General features: G+C 43.9%; 1 protein-coding gene across 1 annotated transcript in view; it reads left to right on the top strand.

Moving 5' to 3' along the window:
• LOC123760415 (metalloreductase STEAP3) overlaps positions 1-23,010 on the top strand; it is a 30,636-nt gene extending 7,626 nt beyond the window's left edge. Inside the window, exons 3-9 of the mRNA XM_069338412.1 lie at positions 4,764-4,902; positions 5,616-5,821; positions 9,824-9,957; positions 10,048-10,175; positions 11,319-11,394; positions 12,573-12,778; positions 18,753-23,010. Of these exons, the coding sequence (XP_069194513.1) occupies positions 4,764-4,902; positions 5,616-5,821; positions 9,824-9,957; positions 10,048-10,175; positions 11,319-11,394; positions 12,573-12,778; positions 18,753-18,908 (1,045 nt within the window). The 3' untranslated portion in view covers positions 18,909-23,010. The remainder of the gene's footprint in view (positions 1-4,763; positions 4,903-5,615; positions 5,822-9,823; positions 9,958-10,047; positions 10,176-11,318; positions 11,395-12,572; positions 12,779-18,752) is intronic.
• Positions 23,011-26,316: the final 3,306 nt, after the last annotated feature.

Raw genomic sequence — 26,316 nt, 5'->3', positions numbered from 1 at the left:
TCATGCCCGTGCCACCTCTTGGGTGGCTTAATCTTTATCAATCAATCAATCGAATAGCACACACCATTTGGTCCGGGAGACATCTCCCGTCACACAGGGTGCAGTTGCGCCTCCACAGATCTCCAGTATCATCTTTTGATACTGGTAATGGCTCAAAAGGGCCACCACTTACGGGCTATTCATGCCCGTGCCACCTCTTGGGTGGCTTAATCTTCATCAATCAATTCATCACAATCGACTTGAGAATGGTCCAGGACGGACCAAAACGTCGTCGTCCCTTCACATTCTAGTGAATCCGACTTCGCAATCTCAACACCATCAAGCTCGTATCTTGTAACTCTATCATCATTACCTAGCCTCAGAACTTTACATTTATCAGCATTAAACTGCATCTGCCAATCTTTTGACTATTTCAACCCTATTTAGATCAACTTGAAGTGATAGTGAGTCTTCTTCCGTGTTAATTTCCCTACCGATTTTTGTATCATCGGCAAATTTGCAGATGTTGCTACTCAAACCTGAATCTAAATCATTTATATATATTATAAACAACAGAGGTCCCAGGACAGAGCCTTGAGGCACTCCACTTACAACATTTTCCCACTCTGACTTAACCCCATTTATACTAACTCTCTGTTTCCTTTGGAATAGCCATGACCTAATCCAACTTAATATAGCACCCCCAATACCATGAGCTTCTATTTTTTTAATTAGTCTTTCATGTGGCACCGTATCAAAAGCTTTGCTAAAGTCAAGGTACACAACATCACAATCCTTACCACTATCAACTGTCTCAACTATGCTGGAATAAAAAGTTAGCAAATTTGTTAAACATGAACGGCCATTTGTAAAACCATGTTGCGACTCATTTATTAATTTGTGTTTTTCAAGATGAAGACGAATTTTATTTGCAATTATCGATTCAAGTAACTTTCCCACAATAGACGTTAGGCTAATTGGCCGATAGTTTGACGCAAGTGATCTATCTCCTTTCTTAAAAATTGGTACCACATTAGCTACCTTCCATGACTCTGGCACTCTACCTAACTCTATTGATTTATTAAATATGGTAGACTGTGGCTCGGAAAGCTCCTCTTTGCATTCTTTAAGCACCCTGGCAAACACTTCATCCGGCCCTGGGGATTTGCTTGGTTTGAGTTTTACTATTTGTTTAAGAACATCCTCCCTGGTAACTGCTAAACTAGTCAACCTGTCCTCATCCCCACCCACATATACTTGTTCGGCTGAAGGCATATTGTTAAGTTCCTCTTTAGTAAATACAGATATAAAATATTTATTAAAAATACTACTCATCTCCTCGTCATTATCCGTGTTATTTGACCTGTCTCAGATTTTAATGGACCTATCCTTTCCCTAGTCTTAGTTCGATATAACTGAAAAAAAAACTTTAGGATTTGTCTTTGCTTGCTCTGCTATGCGAACTTCATAGTTTCTTTTTGCTTTCCTTATCTCTTTTTTAACATTTCTAACCAGTTGTACGAATTCCTGTTCTAAACTGACTTCCCCATTCTTAATCCTTTTGTACCACGCTCTCTTTTTATCTATAAGGTTTTTCAGATCATTTGTTATCCACTTTGGATAATTAGTATTCGATCTATTCAATTTATATGGTATACTACGTTCCTTGGCTTTGTTTAGAATATTTTTAAAAAGGTTATATTTTGAATCCACATCGAAATCCCTTTTTACGTCACCTATCGCTGGGTTCACGTCTAGCTTTAAGACCGGCCCACACCCCATCCCCAAGACATTCCAATCTATTTGACCCAAAAAAATCTTAGGCTATTGAAATCAGCTTTTCGAAAATCAGGCACTGTAACAGAATTTTCTCCTACAGGTCTATTCCATTCTATGCTAAATCTGATTTCTTTGTGATCACTGTTCCCTAGCTCACTCCCTCTTTCCATGTCCTTAATTTGTGTTTCCCTGTTAGTTAACACTAAATCTAAAATATTATTTCCCCGCGTTGGTTCCTTAATGTGTTGCGTAAGAAAGCAATCGTCAATTAATTCTAGAAAGTTTTCTGCTTCATTATTTCCTGTTTTGTTCACCCAGTTTATTCCACTAAAATTAAAGTCACCCATGACATAAATACTGTTAGATCTAGATGCTCTAGATATTTCATCCCATAGATGCTTTGCTTCCATTCTATCTAAATTTGGTGGCCTATATATAACTCCTATTATAATATTATTTGCTTTTTCGTTTAATTCTATCCAAATAGTTTCTGTGTGTGGCTCAGTTTTGATTCCCTCTTTGAGACTACATTTCAAATTGTCCCTAACATATATGGCTACTCCCCCTCCTCGTCTAATATATCTATCTGTGTGAAATATTTTAAATCCATTTATTTGATATTCAGCTAATAGTTCTCTATTTTCTACATTCATCCACGTTTCGGTAAGTGCAATAATATCTATTTCTTCTGTACAGACAAGAGCATTTAACTCGTTTATTTTGTTTCTTAGACTTCTACTGTTAGTGTAATATACCCTAAGTGAATTGTTATTTTGAGGCCCTTCTCTTTCCCTGATTATTTTGCCAATTTGTTTCTCCAACAAACACATACTTTTATTACCTCCTTTCTCCCTATCAATTCCCATACCACTATCTACTAACAGTTTAAACCCACACAAATGCCTCTAACCACTGGTTCCAACGAGTTCGCAACAGCAACAACCCCAGCCCTCGATAGATGCACCCCATCACGAGCATACATTTCATTTTTTCCATAGAAGTGTTCCCAGTTGTCTATGAAAGATATTGCATTTGATTTGCAATATCTTTCCAGCCGGCAATTGACACCAAGTGCCCTCGACATCCATTCATTCCCAACGCTCTTTTTTGGAAGAATGTCACATATGATCGGGATTCCTCCCTTGCTCCTAACTAATTCTATGGCTTTGTTAAATTTCTGTATCAGTTCCTCACTCCTAACTCTTCCAACATCATTACCCCTGCACTAATACAAATAATTAGTCTCCGTCTAGTCTAATAATGGCAGTCTCCGTGGTGTAGTGGTAAGACACTCGCCTGGCGTTCCGCGAGCGCTATGTCATGGGTTCGTATCCTGGCCGGGGAGGATTTACTGGGCGCAATTCCTTAACTGTAGCCTCTGTTTAACGCAACAGTAAAATGTGTACTTGGATGAAAAAACGATTCTTCGCGGCAGGGAATCGTATTCCAGGGACTTGCCCGAAACGCTACGCGTACTAGTGGCTGTACAAGAATGTAACAACTCTTGTATATATCTCAAAAAAAAAAAAAAAAAAATAATGGGGTTGTTCCCATTTCCCGTCATAATATCTTTCATGATGTCAACAATATCTCCAATTCCAGCTCCCGGATAGCAGACCCTTAACCTGTTCCCCCTATCTCTGGCACAAAACGTCCTGTCTAAATACCTCACCTGGGAATCTCCCACAACCAAAATTGGCTTCGGTACCTCTTTAACTTTCTGAACACTCAGAGGGGCCCGCGCTCCGCCGCTCCTCGCTGATTTCCGTTCCGAGTGAACTGCAGGCTCACCACAGCACTCGTCCTCCAACACGGCAAATGAATTTGCTGTCCTTAGGGCGTCTGTAGGCGGCCTTGTCAAGGTCTTCTTAAGACCCCTGTCCTTAACGACTTTCCACGACGAGGTCTTATTAATATTGGTCTCCTCCTTCGTTTCTTCCCGATGTTTCAGCTGTCGTATCTCCTCTCGTAGGGAATCCATCTCTGCTCTCAGAGTTCCAACTAGATTCATCAATTCCTTCACTAATCCTTCCATTATTGCTATAATAATGTTACTACAATCGGAGCTCCAGCGAACACAACCTCTCACAGTGGGTAAAGTAAAGACTGAATTAACTACACAAAAGACGAGATCTGTTGAAGTATCGCTACTTTGGGGCTAGACGATTAATGTATATAGAAACACTGAGATAAGGACTGTTCCTGAACAAATAGCCTGATGTGTCACAACGGAAAGGTTGATGATATTCTTGAGATATAAGAATTTTGCACCAAGACTGTAATTTTTTTTTTTTGAATTATCTGCATGTCTCTTGCAAATTGTCTATACAGTATACCTCGGTCATAAAAGTATTTGTGTGTACGTCTGATACCATACTACTTGTGAAGGAGGAAATGTATGTTTATCTCTCAGAATGTTTGGTAATATGTTTATTGTTTGTGATGTGTTTATATGTATGTATTAACACGATGTACTGAACGGGGTGAGAATAGCTGGAGCTACCTCATCCCTTTGTATGTATTTTGCCTCAATAAACTTATTTAAATTTCAATTTCTCAGCTTACCTGCATTGGGTCTTTTAGTCATAATAACTGCAGGATTAAACTGACGTCCACTGTAGGTGAGGTAGTCTATGGTGTGTGTGTTAGACCGTCCACTGTAGGTGAGGTAGTCTATGGTGTGTGTTAGACCGTCCACTGTAGGTGAGGTAGACTATAGTGTGTGTGTTAGACCGTCCACTGTAGGTGAGGTAGTCTATGGTGTGTGTTAGACCGTCCACTGTAGGTGAGGTAGACTATAGTGTGTGTGTTAGACCGTCCACTGTAGGTGAGGTAGTCTATGGTGTGTGTTAGACCGTCCACTGTAGGTGAGGTAGTCTATGGTGTGTGTTAGACCGTTCACTGTAGGTGAGGTAGTCTATGGTGTGTGTTAGGCCTCGGATGGACCACCTGACCGAACATTACCATTACCAAACACGTGTAACGACCGGCCATACTGCCCACAGGTCCCCGGACGACCCCTCGGATGGACCAAGTATGGCAGAGAAGCTGCAGGAGCTGCTGCCAGAGGCCCAGGTGGTGAAGGCCCTCAACACTATGTCTGCTTACGTCCTCCAGAGGAGAGACCTCTACGCCGGCAGACAGGTGAGGAGCACATCTCCATGGTAACAGAGGGAGGAGGGGAGATCTCCATGGTAACAGAGGGAGGGGGGAGACCTCCATGGTAACAGAGGGAGGAACAGAGATCTCCATGGTAACAGAGGGAGGGGAGGAGATCTCCATGGTAACAGAGGGAGGGGGAGACCTCCATGGTAACAGAGAGAGGAACAGAGATCTCCATGGTAACAGAGGAAGGGGGGGAGACCTCCATGGTAACAGAGGGAGGGGGGAGACCTCCATGGTAACAGAGGGAGGAACAGAGATCTCCATGGTAACAGAGGGAGGGGGGGAGACCTCCATGGTAACAGAGAGAGGAACAGAGATCTAGATGGTAACAGAGGGAGGGGGGGAGACCTCCATGGTAACAGAGATCTCCATGGTAACAGAGGGTCCCGCCTTTCAATTCTAATCGACTGGTGTATGGGTTCCAAAGCCTATTGGGCTCTTATCATATCAACATTTACAGCTGTGTATGGATTCTGCCTCCACAACTTCACTTCTTAACCATTCAAATTTCTCTGTCCGAGTCCAGTAGGCTTTCCTCTCCCATGTGACACATTATGTCCGGCCTCTGAGTCCCCGTAGCCAGCCTCATTACCGTGCACTTGCTAGAGTTGAACTCTCGTAGCCACTTGAGGGACCATATATTAATGTGTGGAGGTGCTGCAGAAGTTTCATGCAGCGTTGTCATGTTACAGGTGCCAGTGTGTGGTGGCACTACACCAGCAAGGACACGGGTGATGGCACTGGTGAGGGACATGGGCCTGGCGCCCGTGGACATGGGTGGCCTGAAGAACGCCCGCGCCCTCGAAGACATCCCTCTCTCCTTCTTCCCCGAGTGGAAACTGGCCGCCATCGTCACAGGCATCATCTTCGTCCTGTTTTGGCTCCTCCAGCTCTTCCGGTGAGGCAGGTGTAGAGGCCAGGGAGGGTAGAGCCCAGGGTGGGTGGAGCCCAGGGTGGGTAGAGCCCAGGGTGGGTGGAGCCCAGGGTGGGTAGAGCCCAGGGTGGGTAGAGCCCAGGGTGGGTAGAGCCCAGGGTGGGTGGAGCCCAGGGTGGGTAGAGCCCAGGGTGGGTAGAGCCCAGGATAGGTAGAGGCCAGGGTGGGTAGAGCCCAGGGTGGGTAGAGCCCAGGGTGGGTAGAGCCCAGGGTGGGTAGAGCCCAGGATAGGTAGAGGCCAGGGTGGGTAGAGCCCAGGGTGAGTGGAGCCCAGGGTGGGTAGAGCCCAGGGTGGGTAGAGCCCAGGGTGGGTGGAGCCCAGGGTGGGTAGAGCCCAGGGTGGGTGGAGCCCAGGGTGGGTAGAGCCCAGGGTGGGGTGGAGCCCAGGGTGGGTAGAGCCCAGGGTGGGTGGAGCCCAGGGTGGGTAGAGCCCAGGGTGGGTAGAGCCCAGGATAGGTAGAGGCCAGGGTGGGTAGAGCCCAGGGTGGGTGGAGCCCAGGGTGGGTAGAGCCCAGGGTGGGTAGAGCCCAGGGTGGGTAGAGCCCAGGGTGGGTGGAGCCCAGGGAGGGTAGAGCCCAGGGTGGGTAGAGCCCAGGGTGGGTAGAGCCCAGGGTGGGTAGAGCCCAGGATAAGTAGAGGGCAGGGTGGGTAGAGCCCAGGGTGAGTGGAACCCAGGGTGGGTAGAGCCCAGGGTGAGTGGAGCCCAGGGTGGGTGGAGCCCAGGGTGGGTGGAGCCCAGGGTGGGTGGAGCCCAGGGTGGGTGGAGCCCAGGGTGGGTAGAGCCCAGGGTGGGTGGAGCCCAGGGTGGGTGGAGCCCAGGGTGGGTGGAGCCCAGGGTGGGTGGAGCCCAGGGTGGGTAGAGCCCAGGGTGGGTAGAGCCCAGGGTGGGTAAAGCCCAGGGTGGGTAGAGCCCAGGATAGGTAGAGGCCAGGGTGGGTAGAGCCCAGGGTGGGTACAGCCTAGGATAGGTAGAGGCCAGGGAGGGTAGAGCCCAGGGTGGGTGGAGCCCAGGATGAGTAGAGCCCAGGGTGGGTAGAGCCCAGGATAGGTAGAGGCCAGGGTGGGTAGAGCCCAGGGTGGGTAGAGCCCAGGATAGGTAGAGGCCAGGGAGGGTAGAGCCCAGGGTGGGTGGAGCCCAGGGTGGGTAGAGCCCAGGGTGGGTGGAGCCCAGGGTGGGTAGAGCCCAGGGTGGGTGGAGCCCAGGGTGGGTGGAGCCCAGGGTGGGTAGAGCCCAGGGTGGGTAGAGCCCAGGGTGGGTAGAGCCCAGGGTGGGTGGAGCCCAGGGTGGGTGGAGCCCAGGGTGGGTATAGCCCAGGGTGGGTGGAGCCCAGGGTGGGTAGAGCCCAGGATAGGTAGAGCCCAGGGTGGGTGGAGCCCAGGGTGGGTAGAGCCCAGGGTGGGTAGAGCCCAGGGTGGGTAGAGCCCAGGGTGGGTGGACCCAGGGTGGGTGGACCCAGGGTGGGTAGAGCCCAGGGTGGGTGGAGCCCAGGGTGGGTGGAGCCCAGGGTGGGTGGAGCCCAGGGTGGGTGGAGCCCAGGGTGGGTGGAGCCCAGGGTGGGTGGAGCCCAGGGTGGGTAGAGCCCAGGATAGGTAGAGGCCAGGGTGGGTAGAGCCCAAGGTGAGTGGAGCCCAGGGTGGGTAGAGCCCAGGGTGGGTGGAGCCCAGGGTGGGTAGAGCCCAGGGTGGGTAGAGCCCAGGGTGGGTAGAGCCCAGGGTGGGTAGAGCCCAGGATAGGTAGAGGCCAGGGTGGGTAGAGCCCAAGGTGAGTGGAGCCCAGGGTGGGTAGAGCCCAGGGTGGGTGGAGCCCAGGGTGGGTAGAGCCCAGGGTGGGTAGAGCCCAGGGTGGGTAGAGCCCAGGGTAGGTAGAGCCCAGGGTGGGTAGAGCCCAGGGTGGGTAGAGCCCAGGGTGGGTAGAGCCCAGGGTGGGTAGAGGCCAGGGAGGGTAGAGCCCAGGGTGGGTAGAGCCCAGGATAGGTAGAGCCCAGGGTGGGTAGAGCCCAGGGTGGGTAGAGCCCAGGGTGGGTAGAGGCCAGGGAGGGTAGAGCCCAGGGTGGGTAGAGCCCCGGATAGGTAGAGGCCAGGGAGGGTAGAGCCCAGGGTGGGTAGAGCCCAGGGTGAGTAGAGCCCAGGGTGGGTAGAGGCCAGGGAGGGTAGAGCCCAGGGTGGGTGGAGCCCAGGGTGGGTAGAGGCCAGGGTAGGTAGAGCCCAGGGTGGGTAGAGCCCAGGGTGGGTAGAGGCCAGGGTAGGTAGAGCCCAGGGTGGGTAAAGCCCAGGGTGGGTGAGCTCAGGGTGGGTCGAGCCCAGGGTGGGTAGAGGCCAGGGTGGGTAGAGCCCAGGGTGGGTAGAGCCCAGGGTAGGTGGAGCCCAGGGTGGGTAGAGCCCAGGGTAGGTAGAGGCCAGGGTGGGTGGAGCCCAGGGTAGGTAGAGGCCAGGGAAGGTAGAGCCCAGGGTGGGTAGAGCCCAGGGTGGGTAGAGCCCAGGGAGGGTAGCGCCCAGGGTGGGTGGAGCCCAGGGTGGGTAGAGCCCAGGGAGTGTAGCGCCCAGGGTGGGTGGAGCCCAGGGTGGGTAGAGCCCAGGGTGGGTGGAGCCCAGGGTGGGTGGAGCCCAGGGTGGGTAGAGCCCAGGGTGGGTAGAGCCCAGGGTGGGTAGAGCCCAGGGTGGGTAGAGCCCAGGGTGGGTAGAGCCCAGGGTGGGTAGAGCCCAGGGTGGGTAGAGCCCAGGGAGGGTAGAGCCCAGGGTGGGTAGAGCCCAGGGTGGGTAGCGCCAAGGGTGGGTAGAGCCCAGGGTGGGTAGAGCCCAGGGAGGGTAGAGCCCAGGGTGGGTAGCGCCCAGGGTGGGTAGAGCCCAGGGTGGATAGAGCCCAGGGAGGGTAGAACCCAGGGTGGGTAGAACCCAGGGAGGTTAGAGCCCAGGGTGGGTAGAGCCCAAGGAGGGTAGAGCCCAAGGTGGGTAGCGCCCAGGGTGGGTAGAGCCCAGGGTGGATAGAGCCCAGGGTGGATAGAGCCCAGGGAGGGTAGAGCCCAGGGTGGGTAGAGCCCAGGGTGGGTAGAGGCCAGGGAAGGTAGCGCCCAGGGTGGGTAGAACCCAGGGTGGGTAGAACCCTGGGTGGGTAGAGCCCAGGGTGGGTAGAGCCCAGGGTGGGTAGAGCCCAGGGTGGGTAGAGCCCAGGGTGGGTAGAGCCCAGGGTGGGTAGAGCCCAGGGAGGGTAGAACCCAGGGAGGGTAGAACCCAGGGTGGGTAGAACCCAGGGTGGCTAGAGTCCTGGGTGGGTAGAGCCCAGGGTGGGTAGAGCCCAGGGTGGGTAGAGCCCAGGGAGGGTAGAGCCCTGGATGGGTAGAGCCCAGGGAGGGTAGAGCCCTGGGTGGGTAGAGCCCTGGGTGGATAGAGCCCAGGGAGGGTAGAGCCCAGGGTGGGTAGAGCCCAGGGTGGGTAGAGCCCAGGGTGGGTAGAGCCCAGGGAGGGTAGAGCCCAGGGAGAGTAGAGCCCAGGGTGGGTAGAGCCCAGGGTGGGTAGAGCCCAGGGTGGGTAGAGCCCAGGGTGGGTAGAGCCCAGGGTGGGTAGAGCCCAGGGTGGGTAGAGCCCAGGGAGGGTAGAGCCCAGGGAGGGTAGAGCCCAGGGAGGGTAGAGCCCAGGGTGGGTAGAGCCCAAGGAGGGTAGAGCCCAGGGTGGGTAGCGCCCAGGGTGGGTAGAGCCCAGGGTGTATAGAGCCCAGGGTGTATAGAGCCCAGGGAGGGTAGAGCCCAGGGTGGGTAGAGCCCAGGGTGGGTAGAGCCCAGGGTGGGTAGAGCCCTGGGTGGGTAGAGCCCTGGGTGGGTAGAGCCCAGGGTAGGTATAACCCAGGGAGGGTTGAGGTCAGGCAGGGTAGCGTCCCTGCCCATGCAGGCAGGTGGCAGGGTAGCGAGAAAGGCCCAGGAAGGTGGCAGGAATATCATATAGAATACAGAATACCTTTAACTTGGCCAACAGGATCCAGATCTGCCCCAACCTGACGAGCGCAGCGCCCTGGAACTGGCAAAGGTTCCACAGACTGCCCTTCAAAAACACTGAAGTCACTCTAGCCTTCACCGGCTGCCTTCTCCTCCTGCTCTGCTACATCCCAGGTAACTGTGTGTGTGTGAGAGGGAGAGGAAAATGGGAGGGCGGGGGAAGGAGAGCAGTGAAGATGTGTGTGACGTGTGTGTGTCTTGCAGGGATGATGGCCGCCTACCTACAGCTCTGGAGAGGAACTAAGTACTCTCAGTTCCCTGACTGGCTCGACGCCTGGCTCAAGGCTCGCAAGCAGCTAGGACTTCTGGCTCTCCTGCTGGGAGCCACACATGTAAGTGCTAGCTGTCTCCTGTTGTGTCTTGTGACTCTCCTGCTGGTTCTTGTGGCTCTCCTGTTGGGTCTTCTAGCTCTCCTGTTGTGTCTTGTGGCTCTCCTGCTGGGAGCCACACATGTAAGTGATGCCTGTCTCCTGCTGGGAGTTAGGTTCTCCTGCTGGGAGCTAGGTTCTCCTGCTGGGAGCTAGGTTCTCCTGCTGGGAGCTAGGTTCTCCTGATGTGAGCTAGGCTCTCTTGCTCGGAGCTAAACTGTCGTAAGCTACGCTCTCCTGCCTTTTAATGTTTAGAAATGCAAGACCTTGCATGTGGGGCATAACAACCCCACGTCCCAACTACCAAATTAATAACATTACCTTGCCATAGATTGATGAATAAAAGGATCTTGGAGTCAAAATTCACCATTCACTGAAGTTGCACAACAAGTGGGAGCAGCAGTAAAAAAAGCTAACCAAACCCTAGGAATAATAAGGTATAATTTTGACGTTAAGGAAAAGTAGGTAGTTATTCAACTGTGTAAATATCTGGTGGGAGATCACTTGGATTACTGTATCCAAGCATGGAGACCTCATCGTCAGAAAGACAGCCGCTTTGGAGAGAAAATACCGGGTGGAAAAATTACTCCAGAACTAAGTCAATTCACGTGTCAGGAACAGTTGAGGGCCACAGGGCTAACAACATCGCAAACCAGGCATGACAAGGCGGATTTCATCGAAACGTTTAAAATACTGAAGAATTTGGACGATGTCGATCCGGACAACTTCTTCAGAAGGTCGGATGTAACACAAACAAGGAGCAACGGGTTCAAGCTCAAGACGGCACAATGCAGGACTGAAAACAGGAGTTGCTTTTTTCCCCATCGGGTTATAAACCTATGGAACCGCCTAAACCCGCTGGAGCTGTAAATGCAAAAAACTTAAATTTTAAAATCTTGCTGGAAAAATATAATAAGGGCAAATGGGGGTGGGGGACCTTTTACAAACCGCCTGCTTCCTAAATTTTGGGTTAGCAGTAAGGCCCTCCACACTCGTGGGCCTTACCGTTAACAAATGCACACTTTACATAAATGGTTCACTCTTGACAATTAATTTCTCTTTGTCTATTTTCTAGAGTGATTAGTAATTGGCTGGTATCTCCGTCAGGGGTGTATGGCAATCTTCGTCCAAGTTAGCAAAGGCATGGAGGACGTGTGGTGGCAGCATACCTACCTCGCTACTGGTGAGTCACAGATAAATCTCCACAATTTGTATGCCCGCCGTTTACCCGCGCTTCTTGAATTACTTCATATGAACATTTAGCGCACTAGGGACATCAACCCGTGCTCTGGCCACTACATTTTTTACACAAGCGAACCTGGCATAAAAATTACAGTGATTTAGGGCCCATTAATCATCAAAATATTGATATTTAACGGGCCTAATGATTATCGGCTCCGTTAAGTTAGGAAGGTAGCTTAGGTTCTGACGCTCTTGGGTAAGCCAAACCACTGCATTTTTTACAGAGGAGAAATTGAGAGACGGGATCTGTATAGTTCATTTGTAACGCCCTCGCCTGATTTTGACCTATAGCACAGTGATTTACGTCCTTAGTTTACAATCGAGAAGCCCGCGTTCAATTCCCGGGCAGGAATACACATAAGGGGCATAACTGGCCAACCCCTCACAGTGTTCAAGAGAGAACTGGATAAGCACCTCCAAAGGATACCTGATCAACCAGGCTGTGAATCGTACGTCAGGCTGCAAGCAGCCGCGTCCAACAGCCTGGTTGATCAGTCCGGCAACCAGGAGGCCTGGTCGACGACCGGGTCGCGGGGACGCTAAGCCCCGGAAGCACCTCAAGGTAACCTCAAGGTAAGGTAGGACAAATACGGTTAGGCACGTTTCCCTTCACCTGATGTGTCTGTTGACCTAGCAGCAATTAGGTACCTGGGGCCAGATTCACGAAGCAATTACGAAAGTACTTACGAACGTGTACACCTTTCCTCAATCTTTGACGCCTTTGGTTACATTTATTAAACAGTTTACAAGCATGAAAACTTACCAATCAACTGTTGTTATTGTTATAAACAGCCTCCTGGTGCTTCGGAACTCATTAACTGTTTAATAATTGTAAACAAAGCCCCCAAAGATTGAGAAAAGATGTACAGGTTCGTAAGAGCTTGAGTAACTGCTTCGTGAATCTGGCCCGGGGGTTCGTAAGAGCTTGAGTAACTGCTTCGTGAATCTGGCCCGGGGGTTCGTAAGAGCTTGCGTAACTGCTTCGTGAATCTGGCCCGGGGGTTCGTAAGAGCTTGAGTAACTGCTTCGTGAATCTGGCCCGGGGGTTCGTAAGAGCTTGCGTAACTGCTTCGTGAATCTGGCCCCTTGAGTCGCTACATAGTCTCGTGTTACCCTCAGGTGCCCTCCTGACGGCGGCGATGGCCATCTTGGGGATCACTACACTGCCTTCCGTGTCGGCCAGCCTGACGTGGCGGGAGTTCTCGGTGGTGCAGCGGTACCTGGGCTGGGCCTCCGTCGTCCTGGTCACCCTCCACCTCACCTGCGAGACCTTCAGGGGGCTCCTCAGACCATTGTCCTGCGTGGTCCTCCCATCCGGGTCGCAGGTAAGGCGAAGACGGAAGTGTTTCTTCTATACGTACGGTTGAACGGAACTATCAGGAGACAGCACTTGATTGATTGATGATTGATGAAGATTAAGCCACCCAAGAGGTGGCACGGGCATGAATAGCCCGTAAGTGGTGGCCCTTTTGAGCCATTACCAGTATCAAAAGATGATACTGGAGATTTGTGGAGGCGCAACTGCACCCTGCGTGACGGGAGATGTCTCCCGGACCAAGTGGTGACCAAATGGTGGAGACAGCAGATTGATTGATGAAGATTAAGCCACCCAAAAGGTGGCACGGGCATGAATAGCCCGTAAGTGGTGACCCTTTTAAGCCATTACCAGTATCAAGAGCTGATACTGGAGATCTGTGGAGGTGCGAATGCACCCTGCGTGACGGGAGATGTCTCCCGTCGTCTGATGGAGACAGCACTAAGCCACCACAATACAATACAATACAATACAATTTTATTTAGGTAAGGTACATACATACAATAAATATTTACAAGGATTGTTTAACTTATAGGTAGAGCTAGTACATACAATGCCTAAAGCCACTATTACGCAAAGCGTTTCGGGCATGATAAACTTAAATGACAAGCTTAATACTAATTGAGCATAATGAGTAGAATGAAAACAAGAAATGAAAACATAGATGAAAAAGCAGCACAAATACAATTATGTCGACAAACAGCGCTCTTTAAAGAAAAAAACAGACATTGGTTAACAATAGAAGGGTAAGGTAGGTTACAGGGAATTTATTAGGTATAGCTTCGTTTTTATCTTAAACTGGTTGAGAGAGGTACAGTCTTTAACATGGTTGGGAAGGTCATTCCACATTCTGGGCCCCTTGATTTGTAGAGCATTTCTAGTTTGATTAAGTCGTACTCTAGGAATATCAAAACTGTATTTATTTCTGGTGTGGTGCTCATGGGTTCTGTTACAACCTTCTATGAAGCTTTTGAGATCAGGATTGGCATTATAGTTTAGCGTTTTATACATGTATAATAATAATAATAATAATAATAATAATAATAATCTTTATTTAGGTAAGGTACATACATAAAGAGATTTACAAAGTTTGTTGGCTTTATAGATAGAGCTAGTACATACAATGCCTAAAGCCACTATTACGCAAAGCGTTTCGGGCAGGAAAAACATTAATGACTACAGCTTAAAACTAATGGGTAAAAAGAAAAGATGTGATGAGTACATATAAAAAATAGAGGTAAAAGAGGGGGGAACATTGTTGAAAAAGCAGCACAAATACAATTACAAATTATTACAGAAAATTACATTCAAACAGCGTTGATTTGAAAAACAAAAAAACAAAAAATATACATGGGTTGACAACAGGGGGGTAAGGTGGGTTACATGGAATTTATTAGGTATAGCTTCGTTTTTAACTTAAACTGGTTGAGAGAGGTACTGTCTTTAACATGGTTGGGAAGGTCATTCCACATTCTGGGTCCCTTGATTTGTAGAGCATTTCTGGTTTGATTTAGTCGTACTCTAGGAATATCAAAACTGTATTTATTTCTGGTGTGATGCTCATGGGTTCTGTTACAACCTTCTATGAAGCTTTTGAGATCAGGATTGGCATTATAGTTTAGCGTTTTATATATGTATAATACACATGAGAGAATGTGCAGTGACTTAATGTCTAACATATTCAGAGATTTGAGTAGGGGTACCGAGTGATGTCTGGGGCCAGAATTGGATATTGTCCTAATAGCAGCTTTGTGTTGAGTAATTAGAGGACGTAAGTGATTTTGGGTAGTAGAGCCCCAAGCACAAATACCATAGTTGAGATATGGATAGATAAGGGAGTAATAGAGAGTCACCAGGGCAGGGCGTGGTACATAATATCTGATCTTAGAAAGAATGCCCACAGTTTTTGAAACTTTTTTTGATATGTTTAGAATGTGTCCCTGGAAATTCAGCTTGTGGTCAATGAGAATGCCAAGGAATTTGCCATCTAATTTGTTACAAATTTGGGTATTGTTTATTTTGAGATTTATTTGATTAGAGGATTTATTGCCAAACAGAATATAAAAGGTTTTGTCAATGTTAAGGGTGAGTTTGTTGGCAGTTAGCCACAGATGGACTTTATTAAGCTCAGTATTTACTGTGGCAAGGGGATCAGGACTGGAGTAAATGAAGGTTGTGTCATCAGCAAATAGAATTGGTTTGAGGTGTTGGGAGGCATTTGGAAGGTCATTAATGTAGATGAGAAAGAGGAGAGGGCCAAGTATGCTGCCCTGGGGAACACCAATGTTGATGGGTAGTGTGGGAGAAATTGTATTATTCACAGAAACACATTGGAGCCTGTCAGTAAGGTAGGATTTAAGGTATTGTAGGGAATGTCCTCTGACACCATAATGATGTAATTTAAGAAGAAGGTTTTGGTGGTTGACAGTATCGAAAGCTTTACGCAGGTCCACAAATAACCCAACAGGGAACTCATTTTGATCAAGAGCTGTATGAATCGAGTTAAGCATACTAATAAGTGCATCGTTAGTGCTTTTTTTGGGCCTGAAGCCATATTGGCAAGGGCTAAGTATATTGAGTTTGGCTAGATATGAGTAAAGCTGCTTATAGATTAGTTTTTCAAAAATTTTTGACAAGTTTGGCAGGATTGATATAGGTCTGTAGTTGTTAACATCTGTGAGATCACCACATTTGTGGACAGGCGTTACTCTCGCTTTTTTTAGAATATCTGGAAAGGTTTGGAGTTCAAGTGACTTGTTGAAGAGCAAATACACATGAGAGAATGTGCAGTGACTTAATGTCTAACATATTCAGAGATTTAAGTAGGGGTACCGAGTGATGTCTGGGGCCAGAATTGGATATTGTCCTAATAGCAGCTTTGTGTTGAGTAATTAGAGGACGTAAGTGATTTTGGGTAGTAGAGCCCCAAGCACAAATACCATAGTTGAGATATGGATAGATAAGGGAGTAATAGAGAGTCACCAGGGCAGGGCGTGGTACATAATATCTGATCTTAAAAAGAATGCCCACAGTTTTTGAAACTTTTTTTGATATGTTTAGAATGTGTCCCTGGAAATTCAGCTTGTGGTCAATGAGAATGCCAAGGAATTTGCCATCTAATTTGTTACAAATTTGGGTATTGTTTATTTTGAGATTTATTTGATTAGAGGATTTATTGCCAAACAGAATATAAAAGGTTTTGTCAATGTTAAGGGTGAGTTTGTTGGCAGTTAGCCACAGATGGACTTTATTTAGCTCAGTATTTACTGTGGCATTTAGAGCAAGGGGATCAGGACTGGAGTAAATGAAGGTTGTGTCGTCAGCAAATAGAATTGGTTTGAGGTGTTGGGAGGCATTTGGAAGGTCATTAATGTAGATGAGAAAGAGGAGAGGGCCAAGTATGCTGCCCTGGGGAACACCAATGTTGATGGGTAGGGTGGGAGAAATTGTATTATTCACAGAAACATATTGGAGCCTGTCAGTAAGGTAGGATTTGAGGTATTGTAGGGAGTGTCCTCTGACTCCATAATGATGTAATTTAAGAAGAAGGTTTTGGTGGTTGACAGTGTCAAAAGCTTTACGCAGGTCCACAAACAACCCAACAGAGAACTCATTTTTATCAAGAGCTGTATGAATCGAGTTAAGCATACTAATAAGTGCATCGTTAGTGCTTTTTTTTGGGTCTGAAGCCATATTGGCAAGGGCTAAGTATATTGAGTTTGGCTAGCTATGAGTAAAGCTGCTTATAGATTAGTTTTTCAAAATTTTTTGACAAGTTTGGCAGGATAGATATAGGTCTGTAGTTGTTAACAGCTGTGAGATCACCACATTTGTGGACAGGCGTTACTCTCGCTTTTTTTAGAATATCTGGGAAGGTTTGGAGTTCAAGTGACTTGTTGAAGAGCAATGCAATAGCAGGGGCTAAAGATCTGGAGGCTTTTTTGTAAATTAAAGTTGGTATCTCCTCAAGGGCACCAGACTTGGTTTTAAGGGAAAGGATTATCTCATTGACGTCAGTGGAATTAATAGGCTTTAGGTACAGAGACTGTGGATAGTTACCTGAAAGATAGTCATTAATGTCTGTACTGGAAGATGGAATATCATTTGCAAGGGATGAACCAATGGAAGAGAAGAACCTATTGAACTCAGTAGCAGAATCAGAGGCTGAAAGCTGACCATCGTTATTAGACAGGAGAGTCGGTTTGTTATTTAAAGACTTCTTTGATCCCAATATTTGAGAAATTGTTCTCCAAGTTTGTTTAATGTTGCTCTTTATTTGGGTAAATTTATCTTCGTAGTATTTAGTTTTGGCTCGTCTAATTATCTTAGACAGCAATAATGAGTAATTCTTTGAGAATTCTTTGGAGACAATTCCTAACCTATACTTCTTCTCAAGGTCATGTTTTTTATTAATAGATTTAAGTATTCCCTTTGTAAGCCAGGGATTGTTAAGCCTTTTGGTTGTGACTTGTTTTGTAAGCATAGGACAGTGGGTATTATAAAGGCTAAGAGTTTTTTGAAGAAAAGATTGCACTGCTAGGTTGATGTCCACTATGTTACCTAACTCGGACTCCCAGTTGACATTATCAGCAGCAGTTATAAAATTGTCTATAGCAGTTTCATTGTGTAGTCTAAAACGTATCACTCTTGACTCAAGAGGTGGTTTGCTAATGTTAGTTAAGAGAAATGTGGGGTAATGATCTGTAGTGCTATCGGTGATTATACCTGAAGTAAGCGGAGAGGTTATGTTTGTCCAGATGTGATCGAGCGTCGTGGCAGTGCTATCAGTGATTCTAGTAGGTCTAGTGATTAAGGGTATGAGGAAGCAGGAATTCATACAGTTGAGGAAGCTAACAGCAGTGGGGTGTTCAGGCTCGCAGAGGTCAATATTAAAGTCCCCTGCGATAATTAGGTGGTTTTTGTTCAGTCTGTTATCAAGTATTAGATTTCTAAGGTTTGAGTTGAATTCGGACACATCAGTGTTAGGAATTCTATAAACTGCACCCACAGTCAGGACAGACTCGGCACCCTTGACTCTGAAGCTGGCGAAGATATACTCCCCATAGCAGTCTCTGGTTCTAATTTCTTTTAAGCATGTTAGTTCTTGGTGGTAGTAAAGAGCAGTGCCACCACCTCTCTGAATTTGACGACAGTTGTGAATTGCTGAGTAGTTAGGCATGTTAAAGAGCTGAGTAGTATCCTCTTTCAACCATGTTTCAGTAAGTATAATAAAAGAGAATTTGTTGTCAATGTCAATGTCAATGTCACCACGACTATATAGCACTGGGAAGGGGGTCAGGATAAGGATTTGGGATGGGACGGGGGGAAGGAATGGTGCCCAACCACTTGTGGTGGACGGTCGGGGATTGAACGCCGAAATCACAGTAAGATGGCGAGTCTATGAGAAAATACTGAGGTCATGTAATAGGGGATCGAACTGGCGGACTCCCCCAGTAAGCTGGGTACGTGTCTGGGTAGCCTATGGATGCCAGTTCTGGTCCAGTTAATTACCTTAATATTTTACTCATTACATGTTTATTTCATTGTAACTTTCATGCTTTGTGGATGAACTTTGCCATGAAGTTTAAAATCCAGCTTAAAAAAATATCATCAGGACAGATGGGAGAACGTTTAATAAGCCGCCGGCTTCCTGTCCCAGTCCAGGCCACAAGTGTGTTAGTGGCCCCTCAGGTAAATTCATTTGGATTTGGAAAATTATAATAAGAAATATAAATTCATTAATTATAAATTATAATTTGAATATAATTGTAAGTCTTGATAGTTGATAATGCTAGATCCATTAAACAGGTAATGAATACAATAATTATATATAGGACTATTATGTACTTGCGCCTTGGCTCAGCCATTAATGGTATTCAATTGTGGTATTCAGTTACTTTAGGCTACATTGTATAATCTATATAATAACCTTTACCTTCCCTGGAAAATGTTACTTAGCTGCACCGTTCTACCATATCCGGCAGATCATGGTGCCTCTGTGCTTCCTCACGCTGCTGTTCAAGATTCCTCTGCTTGTTCCTTGTGTTGACTCTTACTTGGCCAAGATCCGTGCAGGCTACGAGAGGCACGCAGGCCGCCAAGCAACTGATCTGCCAAGCAAGGAATTGTTAATTGCCTAACTGATGCTTCATATATTTACTTGGGGGTACGCGGTTCGGGTCTCTTAGAGCCCAGGTGAATGGAACCATCTTTAGTGGCCTCCATGGGGGACAGAAAGCCGGCGGCTGGTGTCTCGAACGTCAGTTTGAGGGTTAGGCGCCTGTTTGTCTTATCAATCATCCTTGGTGGCATGAGCAAGAGCCTCATACGTAGTGTGGGCCGAATAACCAGGTTAAATACTTTTTAAAGATTTTTTAAAGATCTTTTAAATACTTTTTTAGATATAATTAAGTATCTGGGAATTTGTATTACCTGCTGATGTAAACCTGACCAAATGTAAACTGTGTCAGCTAAATTATTATAATAATAATAATATTTATTTACATAAAGGTTCAATGGGCATGTGAGATTACATAAGATTGGTATTTTTACATTCTTGCACAGCCGCTAACACGCATAGCGTTTCTGGCAGGTCCTCCGTCAATATATAGAGTGCGGAAAGATACGGAAATTTAGACAGAAATGTGTAAATATTTCATTCAAAATGACCTACTACCAGATATTTTAGCAAACTAACCCCCAGTTTGCTAACTGTAGGTAGTAATAAGGGTGTTTGTAACCTTTCCACCGTTGTCCACTGTAAGTGGGGCGGTGTGTAGGATAAACATATCACACTCCATCAATTGATTGACAGTTGAGAGGCGGGATCAAAGAGCCAGAACTCAACCCCCGCAAACACAACTAGGTAAGTACACTCTCACCACATATGTAAGTTGCTTAGCTTAGACTGTACTTGTGGTCGCTCTTGAACCCACTATAATTGTTCATATACAAATATAAATATCATTTTGTAACTAGCTTATAAAGACAGGGAATTTGTTTAGCTAAATTAATTTGGGGGCTCAGTGAGAGCCTATTATTATGTGGGCTCAGTGAGAGCCTATTATTATGGGGGCTCAGTGAGAGCCTATTATTATGTGGGCTCAGTGAGAGCCTATTATTATGTGGGCTCAGTGAGAGCCTATTATTATGTGCCTATGTAACTCTTTTCCGCTCTCAACCACAGGATGGGGGATGCATAATAAATGAACTAAACTAAACCTAGAGAAAACTATCAGATTTTTCCTTCACCTAATGCCTCTGTTCACTTAGCAGTTAATAGGTACCCGGGAGTTAGACAACTGTTGTGGGGCTGAATGGTGAAGGTCAGTAGTTCGACCTTGGGGAGAGGGGGACGGGATTCGAACCCGGAATTCTCGATCGTGCGTCGAGAATGAACCAGACTGTTAGGTAAGTACTGTACGCCATACAGCTCTACCTCTGGTAACCACGGCAGCGAGTATCTTGACCAGTTGTTTACGTCAGCAAGGTAGGTTGAACAACGATGTAAACAATGTCGGAATAATATAAGATAATCATTTGGTTAAAAATTGACCACCCAAGACTTTTTCTTGTAGCTTCTTAAGTGTGGAGAGTCGTGGAAACTCTCAGATTCCTGAACTAAGTAGATTCCCATGATTGAGCGCCACAAGGCTAACAGCACTACAAACCAGACATGACAGGGCTCATCTCATCAAAACTTAAAATACTGAATAAATTGAAGGACATTGATCCAGACAACTTCAAAAGGTCAGATGTAAAACAAATAAGGAGCAACAGTTTAAAGCTACAATGTAGGACAGAAAACAGGAGATGCTTCTTCACCCATGGGGTTAAAAACCCATGGAACCACCTACCCGCCGAAGCCGTAAATGTCAAATCACTGCTGAATTTCAAAATCCAGCTGGATAAAATCATCAGGACAAATAAGGGTACCTTTGACAAGTTGCCAGCTTCCTGTCCTCGTCAAAGGCCACTAGAGAGATATAGTTGCCCCTCAGGTAAATAGGTTGTGTTGATTTAGGGGCGATGAAGGTAAATAGGTAAAAACAGATTAGGTTTGCGACTCCTCTACAACATATTCATCATCCCTCTTACTACCGTCATCATTTGTTCATTATAAGCAAATACCCATAAACTAGTTCCCAATCATTAATACTAATTTTCTGGAGGAAAACCATAAAGAAAGATTTGAGAATCATCATCCAAATTTAAATGCACAAATTAAGGGTGCTTCAGTTTCCAATTAAATTTAGAATATATTTTTATTTGTTTAATTTTTTATCTATTGAATATAACTTAGCTGTATTCTCATGAACACAAATTAAAGTATGGAATGACCTTAAGCATAACAATAAACAAACCATGAAAAACCATAAATGGTCACTGTAAAAATACTGGAAAAAGAATTTGTCGGTAACCTGTATATAATGTCCATATCCTTCAGGACAGAAAACCTGCACTTAACCTTACGAAGGTCCCCTCTAGGTCAATGACTGACCTTTCTCAGGATGCAACCCACAACAGTTGCATAACTCCTGCAGGTACCTATTTACTGTTAATTAAGTGAACAGGTTCATCAGATGAAAGGAAATGTGACCACCATTTCTGTCCCTCCTGGGGATCAAACCCTGAGATCCTTGGTTGCGAGTTTAAGAAATAGACCACTATATTACATGACTCCCAGCTTTGAACTAGACTGGGAGAACTGAACCATTCTCATCAATCATCAGTGAATGATAATTTTCACACGTTCAATATATTTATATATGGCACACACAGACACAATAAAGGTCTTTAATTTTTGGGATTATCTCAAAGCTCTCAAAATGTACTCTCTAGAAAGGAGATGAAATAGATACCACAATACAGCCCAGCCTCCCGTTTTGGTAATACTTATAGTAACGACGAGGACCACAGTACTGTATATTTACAACGTACAACGAAATTAGAAAGTAGAAATCTGAACAGTTGAGTTGGACAAACCGGAAAACAATTTTTTGTGTTACTTTGACAACTAAACTAACCTCCCTAGGTATAATATACGATATCTGAGGCCTAATATAGTACATACGTATGTGTGCTATATTATATATTATATTATATACTAGAAATATTTAAGATTGTGTTTTAGCTTCATTTATTTTAAAAGAATTCTTTATTAGTCAGTATACAACTACTGTATCTAAAAGTGACAATATATACGAATTTGTGACTATTGACGATCATCACAATAGGTAATATCTAAACAGGAGGATGGATTGCAATATATACACAGAAGATACTAGAAAGCAAGGTCCCAAATTTGCACAGTCCAATAATAACATACTGTAATGAGGCAAATGATATGGTAGAAAATGCAGGAGAGAGCCAGTGAAAAGTAAAGGTGCCGTAGGAACAATCGGGGGAACACTGTATGAACATTAGAGGCCCACTGCTATTCAATATCCTACCAACAAACTTAAGAAATATTACTGGATCAAAAATGGACATGTTCAAGAAAGAATTAAACAAGTTCCTGCAACAAGTGTCTGACCCACCAGGTTGTGGTGGATATGTGGGCCTGCAGGCCACTCCAAGCAACAGCCTGTTGGACCAAGTTATCACAAGTCTAGGCTGGCCTCAGGCTGGGCTTGTGGAGTAGAATAACTCGCACAACCCATTCCAGGTATGCCCCAGGTACATTTCAGGTAGTCAACTCATACTTTGTGTGAAAATTGGAACAAGCACAGTACAGTAAGTATTAAAATTTAACAATGGCTGAATATATTTTAAACAATTTGATGTAAACTACAAAATTTTGTAATCGGTACTGAGCCTCTATACCACAATATTATAGGCAAAAGCTGTCAATTTTTTGTTTATATTAAAACAGGAAGTATTTTAAATTAAAGTTAATAAAAAAAACAATTTATTTTATGAATTTTACAATATATATTCTCAAGTGTTATATAATAGATTTACAATTTTATCTGTGCAAATTAGCAGTGAATGAGCTGCATTTATATGCATTCATTAAATTCACAATGGTTCACTAAAGCTAAATTTCACACATAAAACTCAATATAAATTTCAGTGTATAAATTACAATGCACAAATAGAAAGACTAGAAAATTATTAGAATAAATACCAGTACTAAAGCCCCCAATTTAAAATATACAGTATTTTCATATTATTGACAATATAAATATTTTTAAAAGCATTACACTGCTAAATATTTATTCAAATGCACAACCGAACCAATTCACATGATACATAAATATACTTGAATAAGTTGCAAAGAGAAGCAAGTTATTAAACAACCTTAAAAGATTGAATACAAATTGTTTACTACTTGTTTTGTTGACAATATTGAGTGTTGCACTCTGCTGAATACAGTATTGTGACATTAGCATCTGGTGTAACATCGCAACATCAGTACACTACATTTTTTAATTCATGTTGATAAATTTATAATGTTGAACCCTTAGACTGCTCTAATTACTATCGGTTATTTCCTCCAGTGCTCAAATCCTTATGAGATCAATCCTTATGTAGCAATTTTAAATAGATTAGCAGTTTAAGAGTTAAACAGCAAGCTTATTCAGCAGTTACAATTTAAGAAGCTTTAACCTTGGGCCCCAAACTATCATTCATTACATTCATGGTCACTGGAATCATCATCATTGGTGCCTCTTAACGATACTGAGAAACAAATGCATCTAGAATTATAAACTCGTGCTAGCACCCAACCCTCACAGATGAAAAGAAGGAATATGATGACTTTTGCTCTGTCCTCCTTTTCGTATGTGTGGGTTGGATATTCACTTTTAGCCACATTATTGTGACTTATTTTCTGCAAACTTAAGTTATTACATTAAAGCAAATAATATTTCAAGTTTCATAAAATGACAATTCATAAAATACCAGTACTTGGATCACAACCATATTATCACTATATAATATGCTTAATAAAAGAAATTAAGTACTGCATTGGTTTAATACCATGTCAAAAATCATATATTAATATTATTATTATTCTGGAATGTACAAATTATTACAGTAAAAAATAATCCATAATTAAATATATTCACAATAAATAGGAATCATCTTGAGAAAATGACATAATAGTACTTCTGAACTAGAAACCTTAAGTAATTTCAATGCATATACATACTGTATATAACATGTATATATGCACAAATTATAAATAATTTAATTTGTACTTCAGCACATAATGTTCAACAATGAGAAACCAGACAAAAATACAAAAGCAAATTAATGTCATACAGCTGACAGTTCATTCAAAATTCCTGTCTAGCCAATAGCACACATACACTAAACTCAACCTAGCAAATACAACACTATACTTTATCTAGACTACAATAAGCTTTTTGTACCTAGCTACCATAATAAATGGTCCATGCTTAGTGTTCAGTCCTGCAAGCAGTTGACGCTTGTTAAAACATCAGTATTCCTAACAAGTTATAGATAATATTATCTAAACTCAGCATACTCAGTATATAATGACAATATAATAGGTCAAACATTTATTAATTATTCACATCCTGTTACTGATATTACGTGTGCTAAACTGTGCCTAGATATCAAAATATCTATATATTAAAATCAAAACTAGTCATCCCTGACCTTAAAGACTGAGGAGACAATGTTCTGCTGTGCATATTCACGATATAAATAATTATTATTATTTTATATATATATTATATATATATATATATATATATATATATATATATATATATATATATATATATATATATATATATATATGTCGTACCTAGTAGCCAGAATGCACTTCTCTGCCTACTATGCAAGGCCCGATTTGCCTAATAAGCCAAGTTTTCATGAAATAATTGTTTTTCGACTACCTAACCTAACTTTTTCGGCTACCCAACCTAACCTAACCTATAAAGATAGGTTAGGTTAGGTAAGGTTGGTTAGGTTCGGTCATTTATCTACGTTAATTTTAACTTCAATAAAAAAAAATTGACATCAAATCAAGTGGGTTAAAGCATACTAGTTATGGCAGCTACTGGAAGGTAGTTGTGCTTTCTGGGTTCGAGTCCCACTGGTGGGTGTTGTCCAAAGATTATATATATATATAATATATATATATATATATATATATATATATATATATATATATATATATATATATATATATATATATATATATATATATATATATATATATATATATATATATATATATATATATATATATATATATATATATATATATATATAGTCGTACCTAATAGCCAGAACGCACTTCTCAGCCTACTATTCAAGGCCCGATTTGCCTAATAAGCCAAGTTTCCATGAATTAATGTTTTTTCGTCTACCTAACCTACCTAACCTAACCTAACCTAGCTTTTTTTGGCTACCTAACCTAACCTTACCTATAAATATAGGTTAGGTTAGGTTAGGTAGGGTTGGTTAGGTTCGGTCATATATCTACGTTAATTTTAACTCCAATAAAAAAAAATTGACCTCATACATAGAGAAAAGGGTTGCTTTATCATTTCATAAGAAAAAAATTATAGTAAATATATTAATTCAGGAAAACTTGGCTTATTAGGCAAATCGGGCCTTGAATAGTAGGCTGAGAAGTGAGTTCTGGCTACTAGGTACGACATATATATATATATATATATATGTCGTACCTAGTAGCCAGAACTCACTTCTGAGCCTACTATGCAAGGCCCGATTTGCCTAATAAGCCAAGTTTTCATGAATTAATTGCTTTTCGACTACCTAACCTACCTAACCTAACCTAACCTAACTTTTTCGGCTACCTAACCTAACCTAACCTATAAAGATAGGTTAGGTTAGGTTAGGTAGGGTTGGTTAGGTTCAGTCATATATCTACGTTAATTTTAACTCCAATAAAAAAAAATTGACCTCTTATATAATGAAATGGGTTGCTTTATCATTTCATAAGAAAAAAATTAGAGAAAATATATTAATTCATGAAAACTTGGCTTATTAGGCAAATCGGGCCTTGCATTGTAGGCTGAAAAGTGAGTTCTGGCTACTAGGTACGACATATATATATATATATATATATATATATATATATATATGTCGTACCTAGTAGCCAGAACTCACTTCTCAGCCTACTATTCAAGGCCCGATTTGCCTAATAAGCCAAGTTTTCATGAATTAATGTTTTTTCGTCTACCTAACCTAACCTAGCTTTTTTTGGCTACCTAACCTAACCTTACCTATAAATATAGGTTAGGTTAGGTTAGGTAGGGTTGGTTAGGTTCGGTCATATATCTACGTTAATTTTAACTCCAATAAAAAAAAATTGACCTCATACATAGAGAAAAGGGTTGCTTTATCATTTCATAAGAAAAAAATTATAGTAAATATATTAATTCAGGAAAACTTGGCTTATTAGGCAAATCGGGCCTTGAATAGTAGGCTGAGAAGTGAGTTCTGGCTACTAGGTACGACATATATATATATATATATATATATATATATATATATATATATATATATATATATATATATATATATATATATATATATATATGT

Source organism: Procambarus clarkii, chromosome 39 (assembly GCF_040958095.1).
Source record: "Procambarus clarkii isolate CNS0578487 chromosome 39, FALCON_Pclarkii_2.0, whole genome shotgun sequence".
In the NCBI taxonomy this organism is placed as follows: Eukaryota; Metazoa; Arthropoda; class Malacostraca; order Decapoda; family Cambaridae; genus Procambarus; species Procambarus clarkii.
This window is presented reverse-complemented; position numbering and strand designations above follow the sequence as displayed.